Source organism: Quercus lobata, chromosome 5 (genome assembly GCF_001633185.2).
Source record: "Quercus lobata isolate SW786 chromosome 5, ValleyOak3.0 Primary Assembly, whole genome shotgun sequence".
In the NCBI taxonomy this organism is placed as follows: domain Eukaryota; kingdom Viridiplantae; phylum Streptophyta; class Magnoliopsida; order Fagales; family Fagaceae; genus Quercus; species Quercus lobata.
Genome location: NC_044908.1, coordinates 9,671,821 through 9,683,354, shown reverse-complemented (window position 1 = coordinate 9,683,354; position 11,534 = coordinate 9,671,821). Strand labels below are relative to the sequence as shown.

Sequence of the window (11,534 nt, the reverse complement as noted above, 5' to 3'; positions counted from 1 at the left end):
TCTATGAATTGATCAACACCATTTTTTTCATTAATGAAATCTTTGGTGGGGCCTGTGAAACGATCATGTTTATTGAAGGACTCAGTCTCTTCCCAATAAGACAGATAGATCCAGTAGGATCAGGTGGATAGCTTGTATCCAAACAAAAAATTAGAAGTGGACCTTTGTTGCTCATGGCATGTTTCACTAGTGCCATCCACAACAGCATGGGAGAATTGTCATTTATTTACAGACAACTACTAACACAACTAATTCATGAAATAGAATAAACAAGCAAGACCCCACAACATGGAACCAGAGAGAGAGAGAGAGAGAGCGTGTGTTATTTTGGTATTTCCCAATTAAATTTTATACCTAAGTTCTATCCTTGTTATAAAATTGAGAGAAACCCCATGTGTTTCCTACCCATTTGATCCACATGTAATGTGCTAGATACCCTCGTGGATGTATCTGCTTTCAGCAATTTCTACAAGCATTACATTTACATCCATCCAAGTTTTTCTTGGTAACAGGCATATGCCAAGTTGACAACTTACCAAGACCAAGTCAGTCATCCACATCATACCCTAATAATTTTCAATCAAACTCAAAAGTCAATGCACAATGTCACAATCTTTGCCACCAACAAAATTGTATGAAAAAGATTTTACATTCTGGCTGGTATGCACATTCGTCTCCTTTCTCTAAGCCCAAACTTCAATAATCTAAAGCGATTTGTCCAAACTAAGAATGGCGATTTTACGTGTTGACATGGATTTTACTTTGCTAGTTAAATAATTTGGTTGTATGCTGCGAAAATGACAGAAAAAATAGAGCTGATTATGTCATCGGTTGTTGTTTTTTTTTTTTTTTTGGAGGGAAGGTTGTTTCTTGTTTGTCAGACATTATTGGGTTAAATTGGCAATGAATTTAAACATAAATGTTTCGAAGTGAAAAACCAGGTTATTACCAAGAGGTAAAGCCAAGACCAAAATCTTGCACAACCCACCATTGCATCCCCAGATGATAGCAGATGCAGCAACAAACATACTACAATCCTTGCATACAAAAGATGGATGAATAAAATGTAGGTTAACACTACAGAAGAGGGCAGATATAAATATCATCTGGGATAAAGAGCCTCAAAGTAAAAACCAGCTCTTGAAACAATAGTCACAGAGTTTTAAACATTATAAAGGCAATCAGTACTAATCTAACACCTTTGATAACTCAAAAAAGAAAACAATAATAATGATAGTATAATAATAAATAAGGGGGCTTAGAATACAAACCCTACCCAAAACAAAATTTTAAATAATCCCTCCAAGCTGAAATAGGAACTGAACTGTCTTTATGTTGCAATAATATGCAAGCCCTAAACCCAATTCATTAGAAGGTCAGATATGTTTGCCGACATTAACTTGGGACACTAGATGGGAAAAAAAACAAAAAAAAACAAAAAAAACAAAATTAAGAAGTTATAAAAAATAAATAGTACTATGAAAGGAAGAGAACCCCATGCCTCAAACAAAACCAAAAAAGACTTCATCACAGGAGATCTGCAATATTTGATGGCAGCTCCTCAACTTGCACATTGTAGAACTTCTGAATGTCAAACAGCATTCTCTCATCGTCCTTTGTAACAAAATTAATGGCAACACCCTTTCTCCCAAACCGTCCACTTCGTCCAATACGGTGAAGGTAATTTTCTGGTTGAGTTGGCAGATCAAAGTTTATGACCAAGGAGACTTGCTGCACATCAATACCACGAGCCAGGAGGTCAGTGGTGATGAGAACACGGGAAGATCCAGAGCGGAATTCACGCATAATTATATCACGAGTATTCTGGTCCATGTCACCATGGGTGGCTGAGACCGTATGGTCACGGCCACGCATCTTGTCAGTGAGCCAGTCAACCTTGCGCCGTGTGTTCACAAAGATGACACTTTGGGTGATGGCCAGGGTTTCGTAGAGATCACATAGTGTCTCAAGCTTCCACTCTTCCTTCTCAACATTCACATAAAACTGCTTGATACCCTCAAGGGTGAGTTCATCTCGCTTCACCAAGATTCTCACAGGCTTGTTCATAAACTTCCTAGTGATCTCAAGGGCTTCAGGAGGCATTGTAGCAGAGAACACCCCAACCTGAACCTTGGCGGGAAGTAGCTGGAAAATATCATAGATCTGACAACCATAATAACAACATTAGAACATAATATCCAAGCCCTTCAAGAACTGCAAATCTTTGAACAATATATGAGAGAGCACATGGAGAAAAAACACTAATAGAAGTTCAATCCTTTCATCAGTAAAATTAATATATGAAGTTAGACATGGATTATTCATGAACAAAACAAAAAAAAATTCTTATTATAAAGGGAACAGTAAATAGTCATCATCAGGCTTTTGGACCTGAACAGCAGAATATAAAACCACTACACACCTAATCCAATTTAACCAGAAAACACACAGACCTAATCCCATTATTCCTTAAAAAAAAAGATAGGTTCATTTTCAATTATTAAACCATTAAAATAACCAAGTAACCTTATACATGACCCAAAAACCCAATAGAACTTCAAAAATTATAGATAACCACAGAATTAGATCTGACTTGTAAATGAAATGGCACTAAAAAGAACACGAGGAAAGTACTGTTAATCCAACAAGTCAAGTGCCTCAAATTCAAAGTGGCCCCTAAACTGATACGTTCTTCCTGAAAGACTCCAATTGTCTTTAATTAGGGTAACACTGCTCTAGGGGTGTCAAATGGGTGGGTTTTGGGTGGGCATAATTGGGTTGGGTATATAAAACCCATTCACCCATTAAAACCCATTTAATTAATTGCTTCTAACCCAAACCCAACCCAACCCAATTATAACGGGTAAACCCCAACCCACCCAATTACCCAATTATCAAAATTACCAAAATGCCCATAAACACAGTAACAGCTCAGACAGGAAAATAGAGGAATAAGATAAGAAAAAATAAGTGATCATCTCTGGTTGCTTCCATCTCAGCTCAGCTGAGCTGAGAAAAAATCAACCATAGATGTCCACCGTTTGGTTGCTGAGAAAAAAAAAAAAGAAAACAAAAATAAAATAAGACAAAACCTCTATTCCGCATTTGGTTGCCGATAAAATGAGAAGAGAAATTTAAAAAATGAGAAATCCAGATCTCTCATTATTCAAATGCCAGCAAAACACCAACATTAAAATTAAGCAAACATCATTTTCCTTCCATTACCTCCACTTTCTCAGCAACCAAACAAAAGACAACGATGGCCAGTAATTACAAACAAACACAGAGAGCATAGTACCGATAATGGAACACCATATCTTCAAAACAAGTCGGACATGATAGAATGCACAGTTTTTTTGGCAAAAAAAAAAAAAAAAGTACTCCAAATTTTAATTCTATATTTCCTCAAAATCAGAAAAAAGGTAATCCAAGAAAATTCAAAGAAATTTGAATGGTGCAAAAAGATAAGCTTTCTTTTCCGACTACGCTTTCTTTTTCTCAGCCACCAACGGAAATGAAAAGAGAAAAATCATCGAAGAGACATTTCAACAGACACATGAGCTTCAGTGCAGTAAAACTTAGGGAAAACGAAAACAAGAACAGAAATGAAACGAAACTACAACATAAAGCCAGAAAGATAAGCTTGCTTTCTCGAACTACACTTTCCTCTTTGTCTTTTTTTCTCGGGAACCAAACGGAAAACTAAGGGAAGAGAAAAGATTACTGGAGTGTTCAAAAGAGAGGCAGCATTCTTGCTTGTAGATGCGATTGGTGGGATCTGACTAACAATGCAAAGTGGTGAATAGAAAGAAAGAAAAAAGATCACTGGGTCTCCAACTAAAACGTGATTGGAAGGCGAGAAAATTAGGGAAAATGAGTGAAACACTGAAATGTTTGAGGGCTGGGTTTTTTTTTTTTTTTTTTTTTTTTTTTTTTTTTATGATGGGAAGGGCTGGGTTGAATTTGGGTATATTGTTTTTGGGTTAAATGGGGTTCAATAGGTTTTTAGTTAAAACCCAATAATCATTGGGTCTAATTGCCCATTTAACCCAACTAATAATTGGGTGGGTTTGGGTTCAATTAGAGTGGGTGGGTTTGGGTGGGCAAATGGGTTTGGGCTTCTTTTGCCACCCCTACACTGCTCCAATATTTAATTTCTTACTGTGATACGTCTTACTTCCCTCCCATATGTTGTTCATCAAAAACAAGATATTGCAAAATATACATCTAACACGTGCAAGCACCCATCCAACAAAAAAAATTTAGATGTCAAAGAGAAATTATGCATGCAATATGCATTGCAAACATATAAAAGGATCAAGATCAAAGTAAATTTACTAACCTGGTCCTTGAAACCACGAGAAAGCATTTCATCAGCCTCATCCAGTACAAACATCTTAATGTAATCAGGACGAAGTGACTGCCTTCGCAACATATCAAATACACGACCAGGGGTGCCTACAACAACATGAACACCTGCCTGAAGGATGCGTTGATCCTCACGAACACTTGTGCCACCAACACAAGCATGAACCTTGACATTAAGATAATCACCAAGTGCCCGCATAACCTTCTCAATCTGTTGTGCAAGTTCCCTAGTGGGTGCCAAAACCAAAGCCTGGCACTGGACAAGCTCATAATCAAGTTGTTGCAAAATCCCAGAGCAGAAAGTTGCTGTTTTCCCAGTTCCAGACTGAGCCTGTTGAATTACATCAAGGCCTTTGCAGAAAGGAACAATCCCCCTTTGCTGAATTGCAGAAGGCTTCTCAAAACCTTAAGTAGAGAATTTCATTAAAACATATCCAAGCAAAAGATGAACAAGAAGCAGAAGAATAGAACCAGGGTACATGACAATAGATTCAATGATAAACCATGCAATTTCCATGATGGCATGTTCATTGCAAAAACCATGAAATTGAAAACCACCCTAAACTTTGGGGCTACAGCACTTTGTACTGAAATTATGAAAATTTGCAATTACAATTCCGATATAACAAACTTCACAAACTGCACCCCATAGCCTGATTAACTGTAATAATTTGGGACAATAACTCAAAACAGGGCACAACCGAGAAATCAACTTTTGACGATCACGTGACTTGTATATGTGATCACTAATTTTAACAGTCAATCAATTTATGAGGTGCAATTTGCAGAGTCTCTTACAATTGGGGTGGTGATTGCAAGTTTTCATATTCGGGGTGTACCCATATTTTAGATTAAAATCAAATAAATAAACATACATATAATAAATTGTTTTTTTTTTTAAATGGACCCCTAGCCCACTTGGTTTTTACAATAATTTATAACAAGTTAATAACTGGTAGCCTACAATTCATGAGTTTTTAGAATGATTTGTTCATAAATTTTAAAAGAAGTTTTCCAGAGGGTGATGCAGGCTAACAACTTGGGTGCCATCAAAATTTCAATTTCACTTCTTTTTTACAATCAGAAGAAAAGATATTAAACAAAAGATCTTCTATTCCTACCGTAAGCATAGATTCCTCTCAGAAGGTTTTCATGCAATCTCATTGAATCAAAACTTTCATAAACCTCATCATATGAGGTGAAGAACTCTTGCCCATCAGTTGAGAGTCTGCAACAATCAATTTGTCCAAAAAAATTATTAAAATTTGCACAAATCACAAAGCATGCATGATATGATCAGTAAAAAAAGCTTTATTGTATATGTAAATAGAAAGAACAGAAACCATGGTAAAGAATATAGAAAATAAACTTACAACTCATTCATTTTAGCATCAAACTGACGAGCATCAAATTGTGAACCTTCTGGAGCTGCACTTGCCATAGCTGTTCACAGAAACAAATATTTAGTTAATAAGAAACTTCACTGAGATAGATCAAGCACAAAGGACTAAAACAGAATAGCATATTTAAGCTCCAGAATCAATTCATTGATCCCATGACTTGTCAAATATAAATACATACACACAAGATAAAATAGATAAATATTTATGTGTATTCAGTGGAAATAAATAAAATCAGGCTAAATCAAGGAACAAAGTGGTTTACAGGTAAAGATGGACAACCACACCACGTGTCAAAAAGTGATAAAAAGTTGCTAAAAAATGTAACAGAAGAGCCAAACTTGCAGACCAAACAAAGTGGCATACAAGTATTAGATTTCTGACTTAATGTCTGGGGAAGATATTCTGAGTAGACGGAAATCTGTCATGATGGAAATAAATCCTTGAGCAACAGAAACCGCTTCACCCACTCCCCCAAAGTTTTGCTAAACACAATATGCTTTGCCATTGTTTCTCTTAGAATTAGCAGAATCCAGGACAAAATAGAATAGCATTCTTACTACTCAGTACTTAATCATAAATATATGACTACAGTAACCTTGGACTATAGGAGAAAAAATATAACAAAAATTAAAGATGGAAAACCAAACCACACCAAAAAAAAAAAAATGCTAAACAACGTAACAGAAGAACCAAACTTGCAAACCAAACAAAGTGGTATACAAGTATTAGATTTCTGTCTTAATGTCTGGGGAAGATATTCTGAGGAGTAGATGGAAATCTGTCATGATAGAAACAAATCATTGAGCAAAAGAAACCACTTCACCCGCTCCCCCAAAGTTTGACTAAACATAATATGCATTGCCATTGTTTCTCTTAGAATTAGCAGAAACTAGGAAAAAATGAATAGTATTCTTACCACTCGGTACTTAATAATAAATATGCCACTAGAGTAACCTTGGAACATATTAAAAAATATAACACAAACTACTGCATTGGATAAACAACAATTTCCCTTGAGAATCATAACACTCTTGATAAGTTCACCCTATAGTACATGACTTGAATACATAAAAAAATACTTATTTTCCAATACAGTAATTAAATCTCTAAGCTCTCTGAAAGAGATGATACCTAAAACTGCTCCCTTTTCTTACATAGACCACTTAAGCCAACAGTTCCCCAGAAAAAATTCATAGATGATTACTGAGGAAAAAAGAAAAAACAAGAACACAAAACTAGGCCTTTCACTTCTATCTCATCATACGTGTAGCTTCAAAAAAACTATCAAACTAAATAGTCCCCCAAGCCTCAATCACTAAATTCCATCAATTTCCCACGCATCAATCACATTCTCCATTGCCCTACTCTTCTCAATTATCACAAAAATCAAATATCTAACACAGAACTACAACCATTGTCACAAACCAAACACAGCACCCAGTAAACTCAATCACAAAAATCAAACAGCTAAAAAAGAACTACAATAATAATCACAAGCCAAACAGACGAGTCCCAGATCCCAAAAGAAACACATAGCACATACAAAAAGCAATCACTACACACTTACATCAAATATCAAATCTTTCAACAAAAAAACACCAAAAATTTCTACCAAATTCACCGCTTTTCCAACCGACCCATCAAACCACTCATCCACATATACAGTCCTGTACATAAAGCTTCACATACACACAAATATATACATACTTTCAACCAGTACAAACAAACAAACAAAAAATAACAACTTCATACAAATTCACCATTTTTACAACAGACCCATCACCCCAAATTACCAAATACACAGTCCTATACATATATCATTAAACACCTTCAATCCCACACAGAGATATTTATACTATCAACCCGAACAAACAGGAAGAAAAAATCACAACTTTTTACAATTTCAGCATTTCCCATCAAGCCCAACATCCATATACAGAGTCCTATACATATAGCTATATATAGCTTCACACACAAACATATACATACTCTCAAGTTTCAACCAGAACAAACAAGAAACATGCGTATTTAAAATAGACCCATCAACCCAAATATCCAAATACACATCCCTATACATACATAACATCACACAGAAACATATACACACACACACAGAAACAGTGAGAGAAAGAGAGAGAGAGACCTGAAAGTGTTGAAGAAAAGTAGAGTAAAAGATTATTGAAAGAGGTTTGAAGAGAGAGCTAGGGTTTTTCCAAACTCCTCGGATCTGCGCCGTGGAGTTTGAATGGAAAGTTAAAGAGGAGGCGAAAGGTGAAAACAGCGAGCCTTTTATATATATATTCCTATGTCTCTCTCTGTGTTTGTGTGTGTTTGTGTTTGTGTTTGTGTTTGTGTTAGATTAGGTTAGGTTTTTTTTTTGGTTTCCGGATTTACCCCTGGAGGTTTTGATTTATTACTTGAAGTCTGTTTGTTTGCTGAGAAAATTATGTGGAAAAGGTTGGTTTTTGTTTGTTTGTTAGTTTAATAATAGAAACTGAAAGGGCTTATGAGTACTTGGTTTGTTACAAGTTTTGGTAATAGAATTTGTGGTTGAAAAAAAAAAAAGATTGTATAAACCTTTTTTTGGGGGTTAAATCTTGTTTGGATTAGGGTTTTTTATAAAGGTATTTTTCTTTTAAAATAATATTGTCTTTTAATTTAACACCTTAAATGGATCACAAGTTGCTTCTCCAAAAAAAAAAAAGATCACAAGTCTGTTACATATTAGCCTATATATTAAAGGGGTTACTTCTCATTACTAGGATCAATTATAAATATTTGTAATAAAAAATTTATATTTCTTAAGGCTATGTAACATCTTAAATTTTAGGGTAAAATACATTTCACACCCTCTAAATCTAGGGTCACTTTTAGATCGGTTCATTAACTTTTAAAACTTATAATTTACACCATTTACAATTACAACAACATCAATGTGTCAATTTTCATTATAGTCCGTCGCATTTTTGTGGTTAATCCACCTAAAAAAATATTGTTTTATATTTTCCCATTCAAAGTGATATCTTATTGTTTTTGAGTGGATTACTGACAAGATTCCAATGAATGTTGATGAAAAGGGCATGTTGATACCACGGTAATACTTTTTCTTTTCTTTTTTTGAGAAGGTAACATTGTGTAAATTATGAATTTATTTAATGATTACTTAAAAAAAAATTATTTAACGTACTTGGTGTATTACACCTTCTTTTCATATAAAGGTTGAATCCATATAAAAGAGTTAGGAAATAATTTCTCAAGCGAATTTCATATACTTTATAATTAATCAATCAATTTAAAGGCAATCTTAAATTAGGTTGTATGAATGATATTTTAGCATATCTTTTAAGGTCAACATTTGCCCTTACCACATGAATTGACTTATCTATGACATATATGCCAATCACGAATAAAATCCTTTGAATGTTTGTAAATATAATGGGTGCATACTAGTCATCTTAAATTTTAGCCATTCGAATTTGATGGGGTTTAATAATAATAAAAAAATTATCAAGCAAGTCATCTACATAATTACCACGAATTGAAATCATGCTTTTTTTCAATTTAAGAACCAAACCCTTGGTTTTTAGAATTTGTGATTATATATAAGCATGCATAGTCCGAATTGGTTTTCAAAAGACCCTTAAAACTTTAGATATTAAACTCATATATTCTCTCCTCCCTAACATATATATGCTAAATACGTGGATGATATTTCACTTTATAGTGCACAATGGTTTACTTCAAAAGTTCCAAAAAAAAAAAGACATCTTCACATGATTTAGGTAAAGAAATTCTTGAATAAAAAAAAAGTCATGATAAGATAAGCAATGCTTACGTATGGTGCAACTCTAATAGCCATCCTTATCCAATGAAGCTAATGAACCAATTAGCAACATAGATCTTGGCTTTCTATATAGTCTACAAAGCAAAAGAAAAGAGGAGGAAAAAAAGAGTACTTTGCTCAGTGATTAGATGATATGATGTTGTAATTTCAACAACTGGTCCTATGGCTGCATGAAATAGGTCACACCATATGAGTCATCCACCATTATTGTGCGCACTTTTCTTGACTTTTGTATCATATTTTACTGTTCAACTATGCTTTTAAATGGCTAGTGGCACTTGGAAATGCTTAAGAGATAAGTAAGAAGAGGATAATTGAAGGTCTGTCCCTATCCACCTAGAAGAAATATTGAGTAACACGTGTGAAATTATTTACTAGCCAAATTTATTTTATTTACTTGATAGCCACATTTTTCGTTTTAGGTTTAGCATGTTGGTATACGTTTCGATTGGGCTGATGCGTCTTGCTTGTCTGCGTTTTTGGCTTTTTTTTTTTTTTTTTTAACCAACGCCTCTTGCACTGTTCATGGGACACGAACAGTGCATCAAGGCAAATGAACAGTAACCCACACGTGAACAATAACTTTTTTATTATCTTTTTTATTGTTTTCAATTTTCAGCAAAATAAACAATATCTAAACGCATCCTAAGGCTTGGCATTTCCATGGACCATGGGATCTTTGAGAAAAGATTCAGCCTCTTGTAGTTCTCAATCATCCACAAAATCATTAACTAGGCCCTAAATTGCATTATCTTTAAAATAATAAAAATAAAATAAATAAATAAAAGACCCATAAATTTGCATTACTTTCAGCTTGCCTAGGCCCAAATCACTATCCCAGACACAATTAAGGCCCAATTGCATAAGAAGTTTGGCCCAACAACCTTGTAAGTGAACATTTTAAAAATCAAAAGAAACATGTAAGGCCCTTCTAACATTTAATTGAAGTTGGGCTCATGGACCAACAACATACCTATTTCTCTTCTTTTTGGTAAACCGAAACTTAAATTAAACGAAAGCTAGGAAATACAATGTCTGGGGTAGCAAACACCCCATGCATCAGCCAAAAGTTGGTACATAATACAATAAGGAGGAGAAGAGTGATAAACAAAAGAACTAGAACTAAAAATTCCCTCCTTAGCCAAAATATCAGCACAATAGTTTCCTTCACGATGGGTGTGACTGATTCGGGCATCTTCAAAACACCAAAGCAAGGACCTACATTCAAGAATGAGGTTAGCCTAAGGATGTGTAACAAAAGAGGTATCATTCTGAGAGCTAATGATATCAGTCATAGCTTTGGCATCAATTTCTATTAGCAAATTCCTAATGTTAAGGTTTTTTGCTAGGACAAGGCCTTTCTTGAGACCCCAAAGCTCTGTTGCCATGGGGTGAGTAAAGCCAATGGATTTAGTGAAGCTAGCGATCCAAGATTCGTTGTGATCTCTTATAAGCCCACCAACCGCTACTAAGCTTGGGTTTCCTTTGGCTGAATTGTCGATGTTGAGTTTTAAAAAGCCAACAGGAGGGGGGTCCAATCGATGTGGATAGTGCTATTCTTGATGGGAGCATTTTTTTTATAGGGATCAGATGCCATACATCTTGGGCTAGGGATTTGGCTTTTATTGAGATAGCCTAGGCCGAGAAGGGGATGTTCTCCATGACGAACTTGTTGCGAGTTGTCCAGATGCACCAAGCAGTTAGGGGGGAGATAATGTGCCAAGGTATGGTATTGTGGTTTGAGGTGTGAGGTGTGGGGGATGAGATGAGCTTGAGCCAGTTGGGAAGGTTGAGGGTGAAGAAGTTGTGAGGAATAGTGGGTTTTGAGGAATTTTGCCAAATGGTTGAAGTGTATAGATAATCCCAAAGGATGTGGATGGTGGTTTCAGTAGATGAAAGGCAGAGAGGGCAAGAGTCTT

General features: G+C 35.2%; 1 protein-coding gene and 1 non-coding gene across 2 annotated transcripts; both read right to left on the bottom strand.

Annotated features, from left to right (window-relative positions):
- Nucleotides 1-1,140: 1,140 nt before the first annotated feature.
- Nucleotides 1,141-8,111, bottom strand: LOC115991579 (eukaryotic initiation factor 4A-11-like). The gene is made up of 5 exons (XM_031115385.1): nucleotides 7,915-8,111; nucleotides 5,742-5,811; nucleotides 5,490-5,596; nucleotides 4,343-4,773; nucleotides 1,141-2,163 (listed from the first exon to the last, which is right to left on the bottom strand). Exons 2-5 carry the CDS (start codon nucleotides 5,807-5,809, stop codon nucleotides 1,528-1,530), a joined length of 1,242 nt encoding a protein of 413 aa, XP_030971245.1. The 5' UTR covers nucleotides 5,810-5,811; nucleotides 7,915-8,111; the 3' UTR covers nucleotides 1,141-1,527.
- On the bottom strand, nucleotides 6,088-6,190 carry LOC115993425. Its single transcript, XR_004092965.1, has one exon. It is a non-coding gene; the product is annotated as a small nucleolar RNA snoR98 (small nucleolar RNA).
- Nucleotides 8,112-11,534: the final 3,423 nt, after the last annotated feature.

Coding starts and splice junctions, on each gene's coding strand:
- LOC115991579 (XM_031115385.1), bottom strand. CDS start 5,809: ATGGCAAGTGCAGCTCCAGAAGGTTCACAATTTGATGCTCGTCAGTTT. Junction 5,597..5,741: donor GATGCTAAAATGAATGAGTT/GTAAGTTTATTT, acceptor TGATTGTTGCAG/ACTCTCAACTGATGGGCAAG. Junction 4,774..5,489: donor GAGAGGAATCTATGCTTACG/GTAGGAATAGAA, acceptor TCTCTACTTAAG/GTTTTGAGAAGCCTTCTGCA.